Genomic DNA, 23,549 nt, shown 5'->3' with positions numbered 1-23,549 from the left:
AAAAAAGAAACGAAAAAGATAAAAGAAACTGAATGCCCTGTTGATATAATTTAAGTTGTAAAAGAAGAGCTATTAATAAAAATATATTCCCCTTGTGGGGGGTGGTCTGGGGAGAAAGAAGCAGTAGTTATGTTAGCATGCTATGTGATGATTTATGCCGTCTCTCTACATAGCTATGAAATAAATTGGAATAATATTCTAAACAAAATTTCAAACTCTGCACTCCTGGTATCCAATTAGCAATTAATCCAGCTGTAAAAATGAAACACAATTTCAGGTTCTTGGAAATCTATTTTTTTTAATTAAAATATAGTTGATTGACAAAGTTGTATTAGTTACAGGTGTACAGCAAAGTGATTCATATCACTTTTTTTTTGCATACGTTTGTTGTTATTTAATCACTAAGTCACATGTGACTCTTTTGTGAGCTCCATGGACCATGCTTCTTTGTCCATGGGATTTCCCAGGCAAGTATACTAGAGTGGGCTGCCATTTCCTTCTTCAGGGGATCTTTCTGACCCAGGGATTAAACCAGTGTTTCCTGCTAAGCCCATATTTATATATACTGGTGACTAAGAAGGTAAAGAATCTGCCTGCCAATGCAGGAAAAAACAATTAATTTAGCACACACTTGCATTCCCAACACCATTTTCTGCTGTTTAAGACAAAACGTTTGGTTCTCATCACCCTCAGGCTGTCATTTCCTTCTTCCCCACTGGAAGCCTGCATCTGCCAAGGCCTATGTATGTCACCACTGATCTGCATAGACAGAACCCTCTCTGTCATGTAGTTTCCACTGCCATGGGTGAGCTGAGGGCTGGCTTTACAGACAGTGCACCGTCCACTGTGCGAGGCTCCCCTCTGCCCCATCTGGAGTAAAGAGGGCACACTGACTGCTCCTCCATCTTGTCTGTAAAGCAAACACAGGAAGGTTATTCTGTATTTCTTTACGTGGCTTCACATAAATAATCTGGCCACTCTCTTACCTGCAAATTGTAGGAATTCGTGTGAATTTCTCATTCGTTTATAATTTCATTGTGCTTCATTTTACTGTGTTGTGTGTTACTCAGTTGTGTCTGATTCTTCGTGATCCCAAGGACTGTAACCCACAAGGCTCCCCTGCCCATTGGATTATCCAAGCAAGGATCCTGGAGTGGGTTGCCATTTCCTCCTCCAGAGGATCTTCCCAACCCAAAGACAGAACCCCTGTCTCCTGTGGCTCCTGTATTGGCAAGCAGACTCTTTATCACTGAGCTACCAAGGAAGCCCATACACACACACACACACACACACACACACAGGCAACATTGCTCTAAATCTCATTTCAGTCCTTCGATCACACAATGAAATTTTCAATCTCCAATCAATTTCTTATTTTTTTTCCTATTTGTCTCTCATTCAGTATTCTCTGTTTGCCAAATTCTTCATATGCAGTTCCATTTACCCTCCCTTTCTCTGTTTTGTATCCAGAACACCAGCTGGCACACATACTTAGAGTAATGTTTGTATTGAGTTAGGATTATCAGGTCAATTCTGACCTTGGATGGCCAAAATTCTACTTGAACGTGATACACAGATAACACATATTGGAGTCAGTCTCATTCATCATTGACTTTCTCATGCAGTGAAATTAAATGTCTGTTGTCATATCCATAAAAAAGAAATGTCACAGCCATCCATGATTTCTGGCCTCCAAATGTGAATGAGGGCTCTCAAAACTGAGAGCCAGCAGAAGCTGCCACCCACACAGCTGTTTGCTGAAAGCTCAGGGAATGCACGCAGCAGCCATCTGCCACATCGGCCACATCTTAAGGTGAGTGAGGAATTAAGGATGCAAACAATCAGGAGACAGAATTTGGCTCCAGATAGCAAGCTCCAGGAGCTGGTGATGGACAAGGAAGCCCGGCGTGCTGCAGGCCATGGGGTCTGGACAGGACTGAGTGACTGAACTGAACTGAGCTGAAGTGCATATGAAAGGAGTGAATTCAGTGAGCCCAGAGGCGTGCATCTTTCCATATGTAGACGAAAAATAAACTCCTTAACTTGATATCTGATTTTCTCTACCTCACAATCGTCTCTGATGTTCCGATTCCCTGTCCCCTTTGTTGCAAACTTGGGTGTAGCCTGACTCCCCCTCCTGCCTCTTGAGTGGTTTTCTCATGACTACTGAGATGCTGCCTCCTGGCCTCAGAGGCCTTAACATTCCCATCAAGTAAAATCTCCACTTTTAGGTTGTGACCATATTATCTTTTGGTTGACAATGTCTACTTAAAGACCTTCTAATTCTCAATTCGTGTATGGGTATATTTGGCTTCATTTCAGTTCACCACTGTCCTGTCATGTAGAACTTCTATTAATTGATAAATTGCTTTGAACAGGTCAAATCAGATAGCAACTATCATCCTCCAACTTTATGTATAACAATCTACCATTTTGAAAGTCATAATATATTTTTGCTTGAGATGTTCTTAAGATATAGAAAAACACATTACATCATTTCCTTGGTGTGTACTCGACTCCTCAGTAGAACTCTAATTGCTCAGGTAAGTTTTCCCTTTGGGATTTGGGTATCAGAGTGTGTGATCCTGAGATCTGAGATTAGAAAGCTAATCTCAAAAGCTCCAAAGCAATATATAAAAGATCTTGCATTACCCTAAGGAACTGCAGCCTTCCTAAGGAAGGCACAGATTTCTTCTATGAACACAGAAGACCCGCCCAAATCAGGTTGCAAAAATTAGACAATGGATCAGTTTTTCTTTTTAAATCTTTAAGTCCTAAAGTTGATTTTTCCCGTGAAAAATGAACTGATACTGACAACAGTGTAGTAAGAAGGTGAAGGAAAAAGATAATAATTTGGTAAGTGTTCTTACCTTAATCCTAGGCTATTAGAACTTGATGGGGTTTTAAGTGCTTTATCTTACTTTTTTTTTTTTTTTACTAACAGCTCAGTCATGTCCAACTCTTTGAGACCCCATGGACTATAACCTGCCAGGCTCCTTGTTGATGGGTTTTGCCAGGCAAGAATACTGGAGTGGGTTCTTATTTCCTTCTCCAGGGGATCTTCCCAACCTAGAGATCAAACCCAGGTCTGCTGTATTGCAGGCAGACTCTTCTTCTCTGAGGCACTAGGGAAGCTCGCTTATTTTACACATATAAACCGATGTTTGGAGGATAAACATACTTAGGGTAATACAGGTTTTAAATTCTGAAAATATATCTAACAAAAACAACAGCAGAAACAAAACCCTAATGTTTGACACATGATAGTGTTAGAGAATCTGCCTGCCCACGCAGGAGACATGGTGTGATCTCTGCATCAGGAAGATCCCCTGGAGAAGGAAATGGCAACCCACTCCAGGATTCTTGCCTGGGAAACTGCAAGGACAGAGAAGCCTGGTGGGCTACAGTCCACGGGGTCGCAAAAGAGCAGGACAAGACTTTGCAACTAAACAACAACAAGAGCAAACCTTAAAACAAACCTCACCATCACTGGACTCTGACTAGGAATCAGAATTAAACACTGTGCTCATTATATATTATTTATTTTTAAGAATGGATGGAGCTATATATCAACTACAGCTGAATTGATTTTTATATTATTTGTCCTATCTTATGGTAATGCATTGATACCAACAACTGTCAATACACAAGCAAAAGGATTCAGGCAGATAAGAGGGCTGACTTTAAGGGAGAAGGAAAAAATGCTTTAAAAAATGATGATATTACTCAGCCATTAAAAATAATGCAATAGTGCCATTTGCAGCAGCATGCATGGACCTAGAGAGGTCAGACTGAGTGAAGTAATTCAGACAGAGAAGGAGAAATATCATATGACATCCTTTATATGCAGAACCCAAGAAGAGTTGATACAGTGAACGTATAAAAACAGAGACTTACAGACTCAGAGAATGACCTTATGGTTACCAGTGGAAAAGAGTAGCGGGAGGAGAATGGGACCTGGGGGTGAGCATGCACACACCGCTGTAGTAAAAATGGACAATCAGCAAGGACCTACTGTACAGCACAGGGAACTCTGTGCAATGTTACGTGGCTGCCTGGAAGGACGGAAGTTTGAGGGGGATGGACATGTGCATGTGTATGGCTGAGTCCTTCTCTGTTCACCTTAAACTACCACAGCATTGTTTGTTAATCAGATATACCTCAATACAAAATAAAAAGCTTAAAGAAATTAAAAGAAAATGAAAAAAGAAAAAGTGACTAAGGACTTCCCTGGCAGGTGAGCACATTGAGTTTTGGGGAAATAACTATATTATTTAGAGTCATCTTCTAAGCTCCACCATTTCTAACATTTCCATTTCTGGGAAGGTAGTGTTTATTGAAGAATGTCCAGTGTACAGAATGTCCAAACTCTGGACCTGTTCTTGGATTGCAAAGCTATGCAGTCCTGGACTATTCATTGGGCTGAAATCATCAATTCCTCCTCAATAAAATGGAGAGATGATTAGCACTGTTTAAAGAACTGTGAGAATTAAATTCGATGAGAAAGGTTACTTTGAAAATTATAAGATGCAAATGCATTAATGTCAGATACACACCTTTACCCAGAATTTGCCTAATCTACCTAGAAACAGAACAGATGCAGAAAAATAGGTGTTGAGCAATGCAGTGTGGCTGTGGTTCATTTTCCGTACCCCAAAAATCGCTTCACAGATAGTTGTGCTTATTAACTCTAAATGTATACACAGTTTTAATAAGACATTTAGTTTTGTTAAGATCTTGGAACAAATTGAGGATAGGATGGGAGGTTAAGATTTTAGTAATGTGCTTAGATTATGTTCTGAGACAGAGAATATGAGATGACAATGAAAATGTTTTCAAATCTGAAGTTATTTAAATACTGAGTTTGTAAGAGCCATGAATAATGTAAATTGTTAAAGAAAAATATATATGTGTATATAAAATATATGCACACAAATTTAACTTATCTCTAACTTTTATAGGCAGGAACAGTGAGGTACAGGGAGACCTGGCACGCTGCAGTCCCTGGAATCCTAAAGAATCAAACATGTAAAATATCATGTATGAAACAAGATGCCAGTCCAGGTTCGACGCACGATACTGGATGCTTGGGGCTAGTGCACTGGGACGACCCAGAGGGATGGTATGGGGAGGGAGGAGGGTTCAGGATGGGGAACACATGTATACCTGTGGCGGATTCATTTTGATATTTGGCAAAACTAATACAATTATGTAAAGTTTAAAAATAAAATAAAATTTAAAAAAAGAAAAGAATCAAACACTATTTAATGACTGAAGAACAATAACAATGCATATAGCATGTACAGGCATCAGAGATTGTACTCACTTTATTCAATATGTAACATGTTATGAAATGTGTACAACATAATTCAAAGAACCACAATATTGTGAATCAGGAATTCACAAATAAACTGACAAATAGATGTAAAGCTGGATTTTTACCATCGGCAGGGAGAGAAATCAATTATCTCTATCCTGGGCAAAATGGGCCTGTCTATAGACAAGTGTCACTTGCACTGCTATGTGTTATCTACAATTTACAGAGCTGTGGACTAAAGCAATGACAAGGAAGTGCAGAGATAACACAGAGAGGTGGGTAGGTGAGCATTTATAACATCTTTTATCATTTTAATCAAAGGGGCCATCCAAGATTCCTGAATATTATTATTGTATTGCCTAGATGAATTTAATAAACAAGCATTTGGATTTCTCTAGTTGTATTTCATAGCTTGGATTTCAGATAACATAAAGAAGATATATGGAATTCCACAGAATTACTATGTTGTCAACTTTAGAAGCTTCTGCACAACAAAGGAAACTATAAGCAAGGTGAAAAGACAGCCTTCAGAACGGGAGAAAATAATAGCAAATGAAGCAACTGACAAGCAACTAATCTCAAAAATATACAAGCAATTTCTGCAGCTCAATTCCAGAAAAATAAACGACCCAATCAAAAAATGGGCCAAAGAACTAAACAGACATTTCTCCAAAGAAGACATACAGATGACTAACAAACACATGAAAAGATGCTCAACATCACTCATTATCAGAGAAATGTATCAGAGAAATGCAAATCAAAACCACAATGAGGTACCATTTCACACCAGTCAGAATGGCTGCAATCCAAAAGTCTACAAGCAATAAATGCTGGAGAGGGTGTGGAGAAAAGGGAACCCTCTTACACTGTTGGTGGGAATGCAAACTAGTACAGCCACTATGGAGAACAGTGTAGATATTCCTTAAAAAACTGGAAATAGAACTGCCTTATGACCCAGCAATCCCACTGCTGAGCATACACACCAAGGAAACCAGAATGGAAAGAGACACGTGTACCCCAATGTTCATCGCAGCACTGTTTATAATAGCCAGGACATGAAAGCAACCTAGATGTCCATCAGCAGATGAATGGAAAAGAAAGCTGTGGTACATATACACAATGGAGTATTACTCAGCCATTAAAAAGAATACCTTTGAATCAGTTCTAATGAGGTGGATGAAACTGGAGCCATTGTACAGAGTAAAGTAAACCAGAAAGAAAAACACCAATACCGTATACTAATACATGGAATTTAGAAAGATGGTAACGATAATCTTGTATGCAAGACAGCAAAAGAGACACAGATGTATTGAACAGTCTTTTGGACTCTGTGGGAGAAGGAGAGGTGGGATGATTTGGGGGAATGGCATTGAAACATGTATAATATCATATAAGAAATGGATTGCCAGTCCAGGTTCGATACAGGATGCTTGGGGCTGGTGCACTGGGATGACCCAGAGGGATGGTACGGGGAGGGAGCTGGGAGGGGGGTTCAGGATGGGGAACACGTGTACGCCTGTGGTGGATTCATGTTGATGTGTGGCAGAACCAATACAATATTGTAAAGTAATTAGCCTTCAATTAAAATAAATACATTTAAATTAAAAAAAAAAAGAACAGTGAATGAACAAGATGGTGAAGATATTGGGACTAGAAGGAAATGTAATACGATTTGATGAGGAAGGCACTGTCCTTTTCATTTTATAGGTGATGAAGCTAAAATTCTGTGATTGCTTGGCCTGTCAAAGACTTTATAACTGCTAAGTGGCAGAGTTAGGATTTAGTTACTTACATAACTAATTCTGAATCTTACCTCCTTCTATTTCATCAGTGGATTTCAAGAAACTTTAACTAGTTTCTTTAGTCCTCAGAGGCAAATTCTCAGCTCAAGGTGAGAAATAAAGAACTTCTACTCCTCTACATGTATAAGGCTTCAACTGAAATAGAAATGTATCTATTTGTTGTGTAAATAAACCTACCACAAAGGGAAAGAGAGGCTAGTTACTCAGTTTGCTATGTATCAATGTAACTAACCTCAATCACTTGATGTTGGTGACAGATGAGAAAGTTGATGAAATTAAGAAATTCAGAGTTCACCGGCTGGTTTGATGGTGTCTCATTTAATAAATTATGGTGTCTCATTTAATAAATTATATATATATATATAATATATATATTTTAAGCACGACTGAGTGACTGAACTGAACTGATATATATATATATCTTTAAGAAATAGAAGTATAAACAATCAATTAAATTAAATAAACTATCTCAGGGAATTCCCTGGCCATCCAGTGGTTAAGACTTTGTTCTTTCAGTATAAAGTAGATGGGTTCCATTGCTCATAGGGAACTAAGGTCCTGCAAGCTACATGTCTCTGCCAAACATTAAAAAAAAAAAAAAAAAAGCAAATAACTAATTTTTAAAAAAGTATTTCAGTTGAAAAGCTATGCTTATACTAAATTTTATTTATGCCTAAGTGTTATGAGGGTACCCAAGTGGATTTAGAATTACTATTCTAACTACTTTAATTATTTTTCTTTGTAGATAATCTTCAGGTTATTATCAACATCCCCATCGGTACCCTGCTGAAATCCCAACCTCCAGGAACCCTGCAGAGAATGGAGGTGGAGAACAGCACTGGGAAGACACAGTTCTTTCTCTTGGGATTCAGTGACCACCCAGAACTGCAGAGTGTTCTTTTTGCTGTGTTTTTGTCCATCTACTCTGTTACCCTGATGGGCAACCTTGGGATGATTTTATTAATCACAGCCAGTCCCCCTTTGCACACCCCTATGTACTTTTTTCTCTGCATCTTGTCTTTCGTAGACGCCTGCTACTCTTCAGTCATTGCCCCCAAGTTACTTGTGGACTTAGTTTCTGATGAGAAGACCATTTCTTACAACGGCTGTGCTGCACAGTTATATTTCTTCTGCTTTTTGGTGGACACAGAGTCTTTTCTCTTGACTGTCATGGCTTATGACCGGTATATAGCCATCTGCAACCCCCTGCTTTACACTGTTATTATGTCCAAGAAGATTTGCTGCCAGCTTGCAATTGGAGCATTTTTAGGGGGCACCATGAGCTCAGTGATTCACACCACTAATACCTTTCACCTGTCTTTCTGCTCCAATGAAATTAACCATTTCTTTTGTGACATCTCCCCTCTCTTCTCTCTGTCCTGCACTGACGCCTACATCCATGACATTGTACTGGTGGTCTTTGCTAGTTTAGTGGAAGCCCTCTGCCTTCTAACAGTTCTCCCTTCTTATATCCTCATCATAGCGGCCATTCTTAAAACAGGTTCTGCCAAAGGAAGAAGAAAAGGATTCTCCACTTGTGCGTCCCATCTGATTGTGGTCTCTATCTACCATGGTACCCTGATCTTCATTTATTTGCGTCCCGGTGCTGGCCATTCACTGGATATTGATAAAGTGACCTCTGTGTTCTATACATTGATTATACCTATGCTGAACCCCCTGATTTACAGTCTGAGGAACAAAGATGTGAAAAATGCTTTTAGAAAAATGATTAGCAGGAAATTTCTTTCTTAAGAAAGGATGAAACTGAGGCTGATAACTTTTCTACCTTGTTTCTTGACCTTTAGTTTTAACTAATGGAAAAGTCAGTTTAATATGGGTGTTCCCTAATTCTACAGGCAATGAAGCCTCAACCACAAAATTGGGCCAGAGGCTAATATTAGAGACAGGCTCTGTTACATATGTCTAACTCTTTATCATTTTAAGGTTGATTTTTTTTCACACTCATTCATTGTTGGTGGAAGTTTAAATTAGTCTTCTTTATGGAAGATAATTTGCTATTATTTGAATGAAATATATAATTCACCTGGAATTTGAAAATTAAATATGCAGGTATCATTTAAACCAGTAAGTCTAGCAATTGAACCTGCAAAAGTTTACCACTTTCAAAGTATTTATTGCATCAGAGCTTATAATCAGTTCAGTTCAGTTCATTTGTTTAGTTGTGTACTACTCTTTGCAACCCCATGGACAGCAGCACACCAGGCTTCCCTGTCCATCACCAACTCCCAGAGCTTACTCAAACTCATGTCACCGAATCAGTGACGCCATCCAACCATCTCATTCTCTGTCATCCCCTTCTCCTCCCCTCTACAATCTTTCCCAGCATCAGGGAAAATAATCTAAATATCTACTAATAGGAAATAGGCTAAATGAAATAAATTTGAACTTTTATATTTTTTCCTCAGGAGTATATTTACCCTTCATATAATATTCTATATTTCATATTCTTACTATTTGTTTATCTCTTTTTTTATTTGTTTCTCATTTTGTTATTACTGTTTTACCCAATATTGGTTAAGCTTTTGATATATATTGCAGCACTCTTTTGTGAAATTTTATAAATGAAATTCACTGAGATTCTTTGTTAATTAATTTGATTTCCATGGCAGTATGTGTAGATGGTAGAGGCTTCTCTGAGGCTCAGTGATAAAGAACCTGCTTGCCAAATGGCAGGAGACACAGGTTTGATCTCCGGGTCAGAAAGATCCCTTGGAGGGGGAAGTGGCAACCTATTCCAGTATTCTTACCTGTGAAATTGCATGGACAGAAGAGCATGGCTACAGCCTATGAGGCCACAGAAGAGTCAGAGAAGACTTGTGACTAAACAATAGCAACCACATGCAGATTGAAGCTTAACTGTCCAAATTGTACTCACACTGAAAAGGCTTTTTCAAAAAAAAAAAAAAAAAAAGAGAGAAAGAAAGAAAGAAAATAAAAGAAAGAAGCCTCCTTCAAATATTAAGTCCTACATGACATTTTTTTCCCCTGCCATCCATTTCAATTATGATGGTAACTCATATTCTAAACCTCACTAAATTCTATAATAATGTCACTTCTATCTGTAGTTGTACCCCTGTATTGAATTTCACTTCAGTTCAGTCGCTCAGCCCTGTCTGACTCTTTGCGACCCCATGGACTGCAGCACGCCAGGCCTCCCTGTCCATCACCAACTCCACAAGCTTGCTCAAACTCATGACCATCACGTAGGTGATGCCATCCAACCATCTCATCCTCTGTTGTCCCCATCTCCTCCTGCCTTTAATCTTTCCCAGCATCAGGGTCTTTTCCAATGAGTCAGTTCTTCACGTCAGGTGTCCAAAGTATTGAAGTTTCAGCTTTAGCATCAGTCCTTTCAAAGAATATTCAGGACTGGTTTCCTTTAGGATTGACTGGTTGGGTCTCCTTGCAGTCCAAGGGACTCTCAAGAGTCTTCTCCAACACTACAGTTCAAAAGCATCGAATCTTCGGAGCTCAGTTTTCTTTACTGTCCAACTCTCACATCCATACCTGACTACTGGAAAAACCATAGCTTTGTTGGCAAAGTAATTTCTCTGCTTTTTAATATGCTGTCTAGGTTGGTCATAGCTTTTCTTCCAAAGAACAAGTATCTTTTAACTTCATGGCTGCAGTCATCATCTGCAGTGATTTTGGAGCCCCGCAAATAAAGTCAGCCACTGTTTCCACTGGTTTTCCATCTATTTGCCATGAAGTGATGGGACCGGATGACATGATCTTAGTTTTCTGAATGTTGAGTTTTAAGCCAACTTTTTCACTCTCTTTCACTTTCATCAAGAGACTCTTTAGTTCTTCTTCACTTTCTGCCATAAGGTATCATCGGCATATCTGAGGTTATTGATATTTCTCCCAGCACTCTTGATTCCAGCTTGTGCCTCTTCCATCCCAGTGTTTCTCATGATGTACTCTGCATATCCTCTGTAAACACTATTAAATCAAAACTTTGAAAAGATATAGAAAAGGGATTTGTTTCATTAAATATATATTTTAAAAATGGTCAGTGAAGCTAATTTTACATGATATGAATGGGCTTCATTATTATAATGATCAGAAATGTCCAAGTCTTTGCAACCCCATGAGCCATAGGCTCTTCTGTCCATGGAATTTTCTAGGCAAGAATACTGGGGTGGGGTGCCATTCAGCATTCCAGGGAACCTTCCCAACCCAGGGATTGAACTCACACCTCTTGCATCTCCTGCACTGGCAGGCTGATTCCTTATCACTGGTGCTGAAACAGGAAAGCAGGTTCTATTCGTGGAGCCGAGGAATGAACTCCACAAACTAGCAAACACTCACACAGGCAAAGTTTATTTTAAAAGATAGAGATGCAAAACCCTTAGCATAGACACTGACAGGGGGAGAAGAGCCCCCAAAATGTGGGGATTACAACAGCTTTATATATTTATTAGTATTGATCTGTACATTTTTGGTTGACTTGCAACTTTAATATGCATCATTTTTGACCAATTAGCTTAAACTTCACAACATCCAGTTTGTCATTTTTATGGCTTTCTTGGATCCCCAATTTTCTCAGTTTTTCCAAATATTGTGACATTGTTCCTTGACACTTTCTTAAGACCCCAGGCCATTATTTAGGGCCTAGATATAAATGTTTAGGAGCTAATTGTCTACCTGGAGCTTTTCTCCTTGATAGATTAAACAGTAGTTCATGATTGTATTGTCCTGGGTTTGAATGTTTTATGTTACCAGACCAGGGAGGCATTCCTTTGAATGCCTGGAAATTGGAAAAGGGAATGAGATGCTTACTTGAGAAGAAAAAATTGAAATTAAAAAAAAAAAAAACAACAACAACAGGAATTGAGTTTTCAAAGTCTTACAACTGTCTGGAAATTTCTGGCTCAGCACCACCTGAGAAGCCTAATGTTTGCAGATATAAATATTTCCACATGTTCTTAATAAATTTCATTGGGTTGTGAAGAGCTTTAGACAGTGATTGAGAGTTCCTGATATGTGCTATATTCTATGAACTACAAATGATTTGAAATCATGAGAGAAAATATTGAAGAAACAATAAAATATATTTGTCTAAAATTCCAATTCGTATTAGAATTCTAATTCAAATAATCTGCTGAAAGTTCCAAGTTTTTTAATATGTTGTTTCCTTCAAACGATATCTTGATTATAAAATCATCAGCACCAAAGGCATATTGAACATAAGTGATCAGGACCTAACTTAAATAAAAATGTGTATAAGCAATTGCTCTCTCCTCCTAAAATTATAAAGAGTGCCTCCATGTTCCTTTCATGGCCACAACCTAAGATAAAACGAATGCTTCTGAGAACTTTAAATTGTGTTGTTTTCACAACTGGATTAATTGCTAATTGAATACAGGCAGAACAGAATACGCAGTTAATTAAGCTTTTGGAAAATATTTCAGGGATTAACTAGCATACAATAATTTAGCACTACACAATTGTGATAACCACTGTTAAAATTTTGTTTAGAATATTATCCAGTTTATTTGATACTTTCATAGATAACATAATCACTATATCAGTTCAGTCAGTTCAGTCACTCAGTCGTGTGCGACTCTTTGCGACCCCATGAATTGCAGCACGCCAGGCCTCCCTGTCTATCACCAACTCCCGGAGTTCACTCAGACTCATGTCCATCAACTCGGTGATGCCATCCAGCCATCTCATCCTCTGTCGTCCCCTTCTCCTTCTGCCCCCAATCCCTCCCAGCATCAGAGTCTTTTCTAATGAGTCAACTCTTCACATGAGGTGGCCAAAGTACTGGAGCTTCAGCTTTAGCATCATTCCTTCCAAAGAAATCCCAGGGCTGATCTCCTTCAGAATGGACTGGTTGGATGTCCTTGCAGTCCAAGGGACTCTCAAGAGTCTTCTCCAACACCACAGTTCAAAAGCACCCATTCTTCGGCGCTCAGCTTTCTTCACAGTCCAACTTTTACATCCATACATGACCACCGGAAAAACCATAGCCTTGACTAGATGGACCTTTGCTGGCAAAGTAACGTCTCTGCTTTTCAATATGCTATCTAGGTTGGTCATAACTTTTCTTCCAAGGAGTAAGCGTCTTTTAATTTCATGGCTGCAGTCACCATCTGCAGTGATTTTGGAGCCCCCAAAAATAAAGTCTGACACTGTTTCCACTGTTTCCCCATCTATTTCCCATGAAGTGATGGGACCAGATGCCATGATCTTCGTTTTCTGAATGTTGAGCTTTAAGCCAACTTTTTCACTCTCCTCTTTCACCTTCATCAAGAGGCTTTTTAGTTCCTCTTCACTTTCTGCCATAAGGGTGGTGTCATCTGCATATCTGAGGTTATTGATATTTCTCCCGGCAATCTTGATTCCAGGTTGTGCTTCTTCCAGCCCAGCATTTCTCATGATGTACTCTGCATAGTTCAATAAGCAGGGTGACAATATACAGCCTTGATGTACTCCTTTTCCTATTTGGAAACAGTCTGTTGTTCCATGTCCAGTTCTAACTGTTGTGTCCTGACCTGCATACAGGTTTCTCAAGAGGCAATCACTATATAATATATATATAATATAATCACTATATAGCATGCTAATATAACTAATACTTTGTTCCTCCCCTACAAAGGGAACTATGTTTGTGTTAATATATGATTTAACATATATGGCTTATGATTTAAACTATATTATGGGACCTTTCAGTTTATTTGTTTACTTATTTTCATTATTAAGTAGTGTAATGCTATGAACCCAGTGAGGAGACGGAGTCCTCTTTGGTGTCCTTTGGAGGATCAGGGGATGTGCTGACATAATTAAGGCAGAATGAAGAGTTTTACAACAAATAATTCCTGTCTCTGACTCTCATTTCTGTATAGGGCAAAATAAAACATATGCAAATAGATTTCACCTAAAGTGAACATGGTAGGATAAAAATCAAAGAAAAGAGAAATTTTTTGATTAATTTACAAAGATTCAATTTTAGATTAATTGTTCTGGCTATACTTATTCATTTGTTGTTCAATAAGTATTTTTGAATTGAATTCTCAGGTCAAACACTGTAAGTGGCATAGTAGAAAAAATGGTGAACAGGAAAGTAAGTGTCATGCTTTTATCGAATACTTAGACATGGAGGGAGGTTTCTTATTTATTCTTATTTATTTATTTACTACTTACTTCTATGTGTTATGATGGAATATTTACAGGGTGATGCAAGTACATAAAAAGGGTATAAACAAAACTAATTTGATACAGTAACACTCTCTCCTGACTGAGCATGTCTATTAAGCCTACTGTTTTTAAAAAAAATGGAGCCTTTAGGGAAGTAAGTTTAACTGACATGGATAGAGCAGTTGCTCTTCTCACGATACCTCATTAGGGCCTCTCAGGAACAGAGAAAAGAGATGTAAAAAAGACCTTTTGTGCAAAACAGCAAAGAGACCCTATTGCTACTCTTCCTTAGTTTGGAGAGAAGATTAAGATCATTAAGGCCTGCTCCCTACACTCAATTTAGGCACAATTGAAAATAATGGGAAACGTTCAGAAGGTTGTACTGGTGGGTTATAGGAACTGATGTCAAAGTACTAGAGCTTCAGCTCTCAGAATCTTTAGAGATTTAAAGAACAAAGGTCAAGAAACAGGGTAGAAAAGCTGTCAGCCTCGGTTTCATCGTTTCTTAAGAAAGAAATTTTCTGCTAATCATTTTCCTGAAGGCATTTTTTGCATATTTGTTCCTAAGGCTGTAAATTCAGGGATTTAACGTAGGTGTAGAACACAGAGGTCACTTTATCAATAGCCATTGCATGGCCAGTGCCAGGGCACAAATAAATGAAGATCAGGGTACCATGGTAGATAGAGACCACGGTCAGATGGGACGCACAGTGGAGAATCCCTTTCTTCTTCCCTCGGCAGAACCTGTTTTAAGAATGGCCGCTATGGTGAGGATATAGGAGAGGAGAACTGTTAGAAGGCAGCGGGCTTCCACTAAACTAGCGAAGACCACCAGTACAACGTCATGGATGTAAATGTCAGTGCAGGACAGAGAGAAGAGAGGGGAGGTGTCACAAAAGAAATGGTTAATTTCATTGGAGCAGAAAGACAGGTGAAAGGTATTAGTGGTGTGGATGATTGAGCTCATGGTGCCTCTCAGAAATGCTCCAGTTGCAAGCTGGCAGCAAATCCTCTTGGACATAATAACGGTGTAAAGCAGGGGGTTGCAGATGGCTATATACCAGTCATAAGCCATGACAGTCAAGAGAAAAGACTCTGTGTCCACCGAACAGCAGAAGAAATATAACTGTGCAGCACAGCCGTTGTAAGAAATGGTCTTCTTATCAGAAACTAAGTCCACAAGTAACTTGGGGGCAATGACTGAAGAGCAGCAGGCATCTATGAAAGACAAGATGCGGAGAAAAAAGTACATAGGGGTGTGCAAAGGGGGACTGGCTGTGATTAATAAAATCATCCCAAGGTTGCCCATCAGGGTAACTGAGTAGATGACAGAAAAACAGCAAAAGAGCACTCTGCAGTTCTGGGTGGTCACTGAATCCCAAGAGAAAGAACTGTGGCTTCACAGTGCTGTTCTCCACCTCCATTCTCTGCAGGGTTCCTGGAGGTTGGGATTTTGACAGGGTACTGATGTTTATAATAACCTGAAGAGTCAGAAAAAAATAAATGTGAAAACGGCTAAAGTAATCAGAACATTAATTCTAAATCCACTTGGGCATCCTGGTAACCCCTAGGCATATGAACAGTAAGCACAGAAAATGTACGTATTTCCAGTTGAAATGATAACTTGCCGCTTCTATTCCTTAAAGCTATCATTTTCCACATTAAATGACAGCATCAAACCAGTGGGTGAATTCTAACCTCTGAACCTCTTACTTTCATTTACTCTCTCATCTTTCACCAATGTGAATGATCATGGTTAATCACCTTGCATATAGCAAACTCTGAGTAACTCACTAAGGTATTTCTATTTCAGTCGAAACCTTGCCTAGTTAGATGAGTCAAAGTACTTTATCTCTCATACACTGAGAAGCAACTTTGCCTCTGAGGAACAAAGGAACTTCTAAGACTTGCTTGTAAAATAGAAAGAGAAAATATTCAGAATTAGTTACTGAATCAGTAACAGAATTAGCAACTGAATCCTAACTCTACTGCTCAGCAGTTGCAATTCTTTAGGCAGGCCAACTAATCACTAAGTTTAAGTTTCATCATCATTAGTATGAGAATGACAGTGCCTGTCTCATCAAATTATATGTTAAATGAGTTTTCTTCTACAGTTAAATATCTTTAGCATCTCATTGATTCACTGTTCTAAAGTTGGCAACATATTAATAGGAGTTAGTACATCCATTTTTTATTTTTTAGATTATAAACCAAGCTATGGAATCTGACTAGAGAAATTTTCATGCTTGGACAATTACTGAATTAATCCAGGCAATATAATGATAGTATTCAGGAATATTTCAGTGTTTAATGCTAAATTGTAGCAGATGTTTAAAAAGGGTCACCTACCCACTTCTCTTAATGATGTCTGTGTTCTCTTGTCATTGCACTAGTCTACAGCTCTGTAAATTGTAAATAACCCAGAGAAACACACATGATACTTGTTTACAGACAGGTGCATTTTTTTTTTCCAGCATACATACAACTGATTTGCTCTGTAGTGGAAAGGCAGTTTTGTATCTATTATCAGTTTATTTGTGAATTCCTGATTTATAATATTGTGATTCTTTGAATTATCTTTTGTAACACTTATAGCATCTTAATGAATGAAATAAATAAAATCTTTTACATGTGCACATTTTATATAATTATAAAGTTCGTATGTATATATATAGTGAAAGTGAAAGTCGCTCAGTCATCTCTGACTCTTTGTGACCCCATGGACTATACAATTCATGGAATTCTCCAGGCCAGAATACTGCAGTGGGTAGCCTTTCCCTTCTCCAGGGGATCTTCCCAACCCAGGGATTGAACCCAGATCTCCTGCATTATAGGTGGATTCTTTATCAGCTGAGCCACCAGGGAAGCCCATATATATATATCTCTATATAAACATACATACATATACATTTTATGTCATATACAATGTGTGTGTGTGTGTGTGTATATATATATATATAATGCATATATAATTCTTCCTTAACAACCTACATCACACATAGCTCCTACAAGTTCAGCATTTGCATAATGTCAGATTTGAATATATTTTCATTTTCATTTTATATACTCTATCTCAGATTATGATCTAACCACATTACCAAAATCTTATCTTCTTGTTTTTTCTCAGTTTGTTCCAGATTTTTAATAAAACTGAATGTCTTTTAAAACTTTTCATACATTTAGAATTAATAGGCATAATGCAACTATTTACCATATTTTGGGTATCGAAAATGAACTATGGATACAATAATGATTGTGGATTCTGGATTACTTAATGTCTATTTTTCTACATTCATTCTGTTAGCTAAATTAACAGCTTCCCAGGTTACTCGAGTAGTAAAGAATCTGTCTGCCAATGCAGGAGATGAAAGAGATAAATTAGAGTAAATGTGAAAATCTGGCATGGTTATATTGCCATCTTATAATTTTCAAAGTGCTTTCTCATTTAACTTAATTCTCACAACTCTTTAAAATATGTTGACCACCTCTACTGAAAAGGAACTGATGATTTCAACCCAGTTAACAATCCAGGAGTTCGTAACTTTGCAATCAAAGAGTCAGGGCCAGAGTTTGGACATTCTGGATCACTGGGCACTCTTCAATAAATGCTACCTTCCCAGAAATGGAAATGTTAGAGACCGTGGTACTTAAAAGGTTAGCATAACCAAGACAGTTATTCCCCAAAACTCAAATGTGCTGAATTGGATATAGGGATATTAGCTTAAAGCTAGCATAAATCTTGATTTAGAGTTTGTGCTCCAACAGGTTTACATCTTTTGACACAGTATCTGAGAAGATGTGCTGTGGTGGTTGAAAGCATGGATGATAAATCCAGTGTGTCTGGCTCTTCCACTTCATATTTGTATGACTTCAGCAAAATTTCAACAACTACATGATTTCATTTTCTGATATGTAAATTACATATTATAGTGACACTTGTCTACAGGGTAATGATGAGGATTAAATAAACTAATATGTGCATTTTCAACAGTATTTTTCACACAGCGAATATTCAATGTGTGATGTGTGTGTGCTTAAGTGTGTCCACCTCTTTGCAACCCCATGGATTGTAGCCCATGAAGCTCCTCTGTCCATGGAATTTTCCAGGCAATAATGCTGGAGTGGGTTGCCACTTCCTCCTCCAGGGGATCTTCCCAACCCAGGGATCAAACTCAAATTTCTTCTGCCCCCTGCATTGACAGGTGGATGCTTTATCACTGTGCCACCTTGGAAGCTAATATCATTAAGCTATTGAGACAAGTCTGAACTTCTCGAGAAATTAATACTTATTATTTTATTATCAACCAGGATTCCTTTTTCCTCTAAGCAAAGGGTTAAGCAAAGAAGGAAAGCATCACTGATCTACTAGTTAATTCATTGGAATTATCCTTTTATGAAATATAGATGGCTTCCTCCTTAGAAAATATTACCTCTCCTTGAATGATAGCCCATCTGTTTTGTTCTGCAAACGTAGAGACAAGATTGTCTATTGACTGAGGAGTGGAGCAATTGCCACTCTCTGAAGGCAAGAAAAAGATACAATTAAATCTTTTCTGAGCTATTCTTTCTTTTGTAATTATGAAAAATGACTATTCAAAGGTGAAAGTGAAAGTGAAGTCGTGTTTGACTCTTTGAGACCCTATGGACTGTAGCCTACCAGGCTCCTCCGTTCATAGGATTCTCCAGGCAAGAGTACTGGAGTGGGTTGCCATTTCCATCTCCAGGGGATCTTCCCGAACCAGGGATCAACCCAGGGTCTCCTGCACTGTAGGCAGAGACATCAAATAAAGAGACTCATCTTTAGGGACAATGTTTAAATAAGCTTGAGGCCTTGACCATGAGAAACAAACACTTCTTTGCTGAGGTTGTTTTTCTACCAAACCTTGTATTTCTAGTCACAGATGTACAGGACCTGAAGAGAACAATTTATATAGAGAACATTAAATGTAATAATATTTCAAATTTATTACACACCAAGTCTGAAAGAAAATTTCAAGTTTCAAAAAAGAAATATAAAAGCTAAATAGAACAAATGGAAAGGATACAGGAAACAGAATACAGGAAACAAAAAACAGACTCCATTTAGGAGCCAACTACTATCTTTCTATGTCCTTTGCAGGTGAACATGAAAACAGGATTTTTGGAAGAGTTTAGCAAAATCATCTAATCCTGCAGGAATTTCTCTTTATTGATACTAGTCACTACTTAATTTTTTTCTACTCCCTTACAAACATTCTTCTAACCCCACCCCAGTACTGTTCAATTCAGTTCAGTTCAGTAGCTCAGTCGTGTCCGACTCTTTGTGACCCCATGAATCGCAGCACGCCAGGCTTCCCTGTCCATCACCAACTCCCGGAGTTCACTCAGACTCACCTCCATCAAGTCAGTGATGCCATCCAGCCATCTCATCCTCTGTCGTCCCCTTCTCCTCCTGCCCCCAATCCCTCCCAGCATCAGACTCTTTCCCAATGAGTCAACTCTTTGCATGAGGTGGACAAAGTACTGGAGTTTCAGCTTTAGCATCATTCCTTCCAAAGAAATCCCAGGGCTGATCTCTAGAATGGACTGGTTGGATCTCCTTGCAGTCCAAGGGACTCTCAAGAGTCTTCTCTAACACTGCAGTTCAAAAGCATCAATTCTTCAGGGCTCAGCTTTCTTCACAGTCCAACTCTCACATCCATACATGACCACTGGAAAAACCATAGTCTTGACTAGATGGACCTTTGCTGGCAAAGTAATGTCTCTGCTTTTGAATATGCTATCTAGGTTGGTCATAACTTTCCTTCCAAGGAGTAAGCGTCTTTTAATTTCATGGCTGCAGTAACCATCTGCAGTGATTTTGGAGCCCCCCAAAATAAAGTCTGACACTGTTTCCACTGTTTCCCCATCTATTTGCCATGAGGTGATGGGACCAGATGCCATGATCTTTGTTTTCTGAATGTTGAGCTTTAAGCCAACTTTTTCACTCTCCACTTTCATTTTCATCAAAAGGCTTTTTGGTTCCTCTTCACTTTCTGCCATAAGGGTGGTGTCATCTGCATATCTGAGGCTATTGATATTTCTCTCAGCAATCTTGATTCCAGCTTGTGCTTCTTCCAGTACTGTTACTTGGGTGTTGATAGTTAATGGCATCAATGTAATATTAATATTAATGCAATATTAAGAGAAGATGGATAATATAATATTGATTGAGTCAGCCTTAATGGATATGTACATGCTTTAAAAAGAAATAATAGGTGATTAGAACAGTGTTAACATTTAGATTCTTAATCAGAGTCCAATATAGTGAGAATTGTTTTAATATCATGTGTCAAATGTTTGGGCTTTTTTGCGGCTATTGTTTTTGTTAGACATATCTTGATCATTTAAAACTTGTCTTACTCTGGGAATATTTATTCTCAAAATATCAGTTTCTACATGTAGAATAAGTGACTATGAACTTAAAAGAACTTAAAATCCCATCAAGTTCTAATACCCTGGGATTAAGGTAAGAAGAATACTTACCAGATCACTATCTTTTTCATTCACCTTCTCTCTATACTGTGTCAGCAGTGGTTCATTTTTCACAGGAAAAGTTGATTTTGATACTTAAAGAGAAAAATTGACCTACTGCAATATTTTTTTATAATGTGATTTGAATGGCCTTCTGTGTTCATAGAAGAAATTTGTGCTTCCCTCAGGAAGACTGCTGTTCCCTAGGATAATTCAAGACCTTTTATATTTCTCTGAGGCTTTTGAGACTAGTTTTCTGATTTCACATCAGATCCCAGGAACACACACTGATACCCCATTCCCAGTGGGAATATTTGCCTGTGTAATTACAGTTCTACTGAGAAATTGTTTAAACACAAAATTAAGTGATGTCATATGTTTTTCTACACGTTAAGAATGTCTCAGGGAAATATATTATTATATTGTGGCTCACAAAATGGTATGTTATTATATGTAAAATTGTATTATATATTTACTATCTAATTTTATTTAACCTGCTCAAAGCAATTTATCAAACAATTAACAGGCTATATTAGGATGGTGGAATAAACTGGTATAGCCTTAAATTGGTGCAGTGATGCTCAGGCCAAAGCTGTGACAGCATCTTTGAGGAGGAAGAGCAGGAAGAGAAAGACTCTGAGTTCAGGAGCTTCTGATGATTCAGTGACAATGGACTCTCCCACAGGAGTGCTTTCTACCATATGTCAGGTCGGGGAAACCAAATGACAAATTTTGTGTTTCTTCTTGAAAAAAAAAAGAATAAGGGAGAAAACATGTTTATATTAACTTCAGAAAATTATAGGCATCAAACACTGTCACACTGTCTTTTTTTTTTTTCTTTTTGTTTTTATTGAACACTCTTTAAAATGCAATCATCAAATAATTCAAAATGTTCAATGTCCCAGTGGATCCCACTGACTAAAAGATTAAAATTCAAGTACGAGCAGAAATCAATGTAATTCCAAACTTTAATTTATCAAAATAAATTGAGCTGATGAATTCAATTAGATATTTTGCTGGGCCTTGAAACATAATCAGTGATCTAACTTAGAGCCTGTGGAGATTGACTCTTTCTTTGGGAAATGTCGTAAGTCTGCCAAAGTAGGGTGACAGCTTTTATGATCTCATATAATCCAAGCTAATGTTTTATTCTGTCATCAGTCATATAAATGTGCAGTAGGTGAAGATTTGTACAATTCCCTTGTTGGGGAGTATGACCCATCTTTTTGAAATTAGTGGCTCATAAGGACAGTTACATTTGGAATTGTGCAGAATATACAAAAGAGAATTTCGATATATGCTGAAGATCATCATCATTTTTACCTATCAAATTAAGAAAGGGATTTAATTAATTACAATAGTAGTGGTCAGTGTCAATAAGGACTGAGAAAGATGTAACTCTGATATACATTTTTCTGGGAAAGCCACTGGTAACATATTTCCCAAGTCTTAGTCTTGAAAACTATAAAAGTATATGATTTTTTAATGAGATATTTTTTTTTCTTGACAGTGAAAGTGGGTCTCCTCATCATGTCCAACTCTTTGTGACCCCATGGGCTGTAGCCTGCCAGGCTCCTCTTTACATGGAATTCTCCAGGCAAGAATATAGGAGTGGGTAGCCGATCGTCCCAACCCAGGAATTGAACTCAGGTCTCCCACATTGCAGGTGGACTTATTCTTTGTTAGTTATTAGAATAAATGATTTAATTACATTTTGATAAAATTGAGAAAAAATTATCTCCAAAGCTACAATGTAACATTGTTTAGAATTCTAACTATAGGGAAAGTTAACAGTAAAACAATAGAACTTAAAAAAAAAAACTATGGGGCATCATATCTTGGGTAGAAAATTATCATGTTATTTAAAATTATGGTTTTGCATTTTAAAAAATATGGTTAATTTAAAAAATAAAGATATCAAATTGCACATGTAGTGTATATATGCAGATGTAAGTGAAGATGTATATGTAGAGGTATGAATGCACAGAGATATCGTATGTTATCACTCTCATTTGGCTACAACCCTAAAAAGATAATTCCTTTATCCATATTAAGAAAGGCAAGTAAGGACTTCCCCAACGTCTCTCAAGGACTACAGTGCAGTTTCTATATGAGTAGGATCTACCATTCGGACATTTCCTGAGGAAAAAACCAAATGAAAATCGAGCAATTTTATTCTCTGCCCTCCTTCCTAGCAGCAGGAGAATTATACATGCTTTCATATATACAGTAATGAGACTGAGTCAAGTACTGGAAATCTTGGTATCCAGTATACCTGGTATATTCTCCATGCATGCATGCCAAGTCACTCAGTCGTGTCCAACTCTTTGAGACCCAATGGACTGTGGCCTGTCAGGCTCCTCTGCCCATGGGATTCTCCAGGCAAGAATACTGGAGAGGGGTGCCTTGCCCTCCTCTAGGGTATCTTCCAGATCCTGCGATTGAACCCAAGTCTTTCACTTCTCTGGCACTGGCAGGTGGGTTCTTTACCACTAGTGCCACCTGGGAAGTGCATATTCTCCATACCTTGAACTAATTTCCTTAAAATGGAAAACTCTCCAATTCTTTAAATTGAAAACATACCACTTTCCTGAGTCATACTCTTTTTATAACCTGACCAAACAACACATCAAAGCAAAACAAAACAAAAACAAATTGTAGCAACAGTAGCAACAAAAATTGAGTGATTTGCCTACTTCAGAGTTTAAAACAGAAAAATCAACTTGGAAAATTTCCTTCCTTAAGTTTTAGACTAATAATAAGAAGCTGCT

General features: G+C 38.0%; 1 protein-coding gene and 1 pseudogene across 1 annotated transcript; one reads left to right on the top strand and one right to left on the bottom strand.

Moving 5' to 3' along the window:
- Positions 1 to 7,935: 7,935 nt before the first annotated feature.
- Positions 7,936 to 8,871, top strand: LOC113882576 (olfactory receptor 1020-like). The gene has a single exon (XM_027525504.1). It carries the CDS (start codon positions 7,939 to 7,941, stop codon positions 8,869 to 8,871), a length of 933 nt encoding a protein of 310 aa, XP_027381305.1. The 5' UTR covers positions 7,936 to 7,938.
- A 5,920-nt stretch (positions 8,872 to 14,791) lies between these two features.
- On the bottom strand, positions 14,792 to 15,713 carry LOC113882759 (annotated as a pseudogene).
- Between the last annotated feature and the right edge of the window lie 7,836 nt (positions 15,714 to 23,549).

This window comes from Bos indicus x Bos taurus, chromosome 24, assembly GCF_003369695.1.
Source record: "Bos indicus x Bos taurus breed Angus x Brahman F1 hybrid chromosome 24, Bos_hybrid_MaternalHap_v2.0, whole genome shotgun sequence".
Lineage (NCBI taxonomy): Eukaryota > Metazoa > Chordata > Mammalia > Artiodactyla > Bovidae > Bos > Bos indicus x Bos taurus.
Note: the sequence above shows the minus strand (reverse complement) of the source record. Positions and strands in the feature narration are given on the sequence as shown.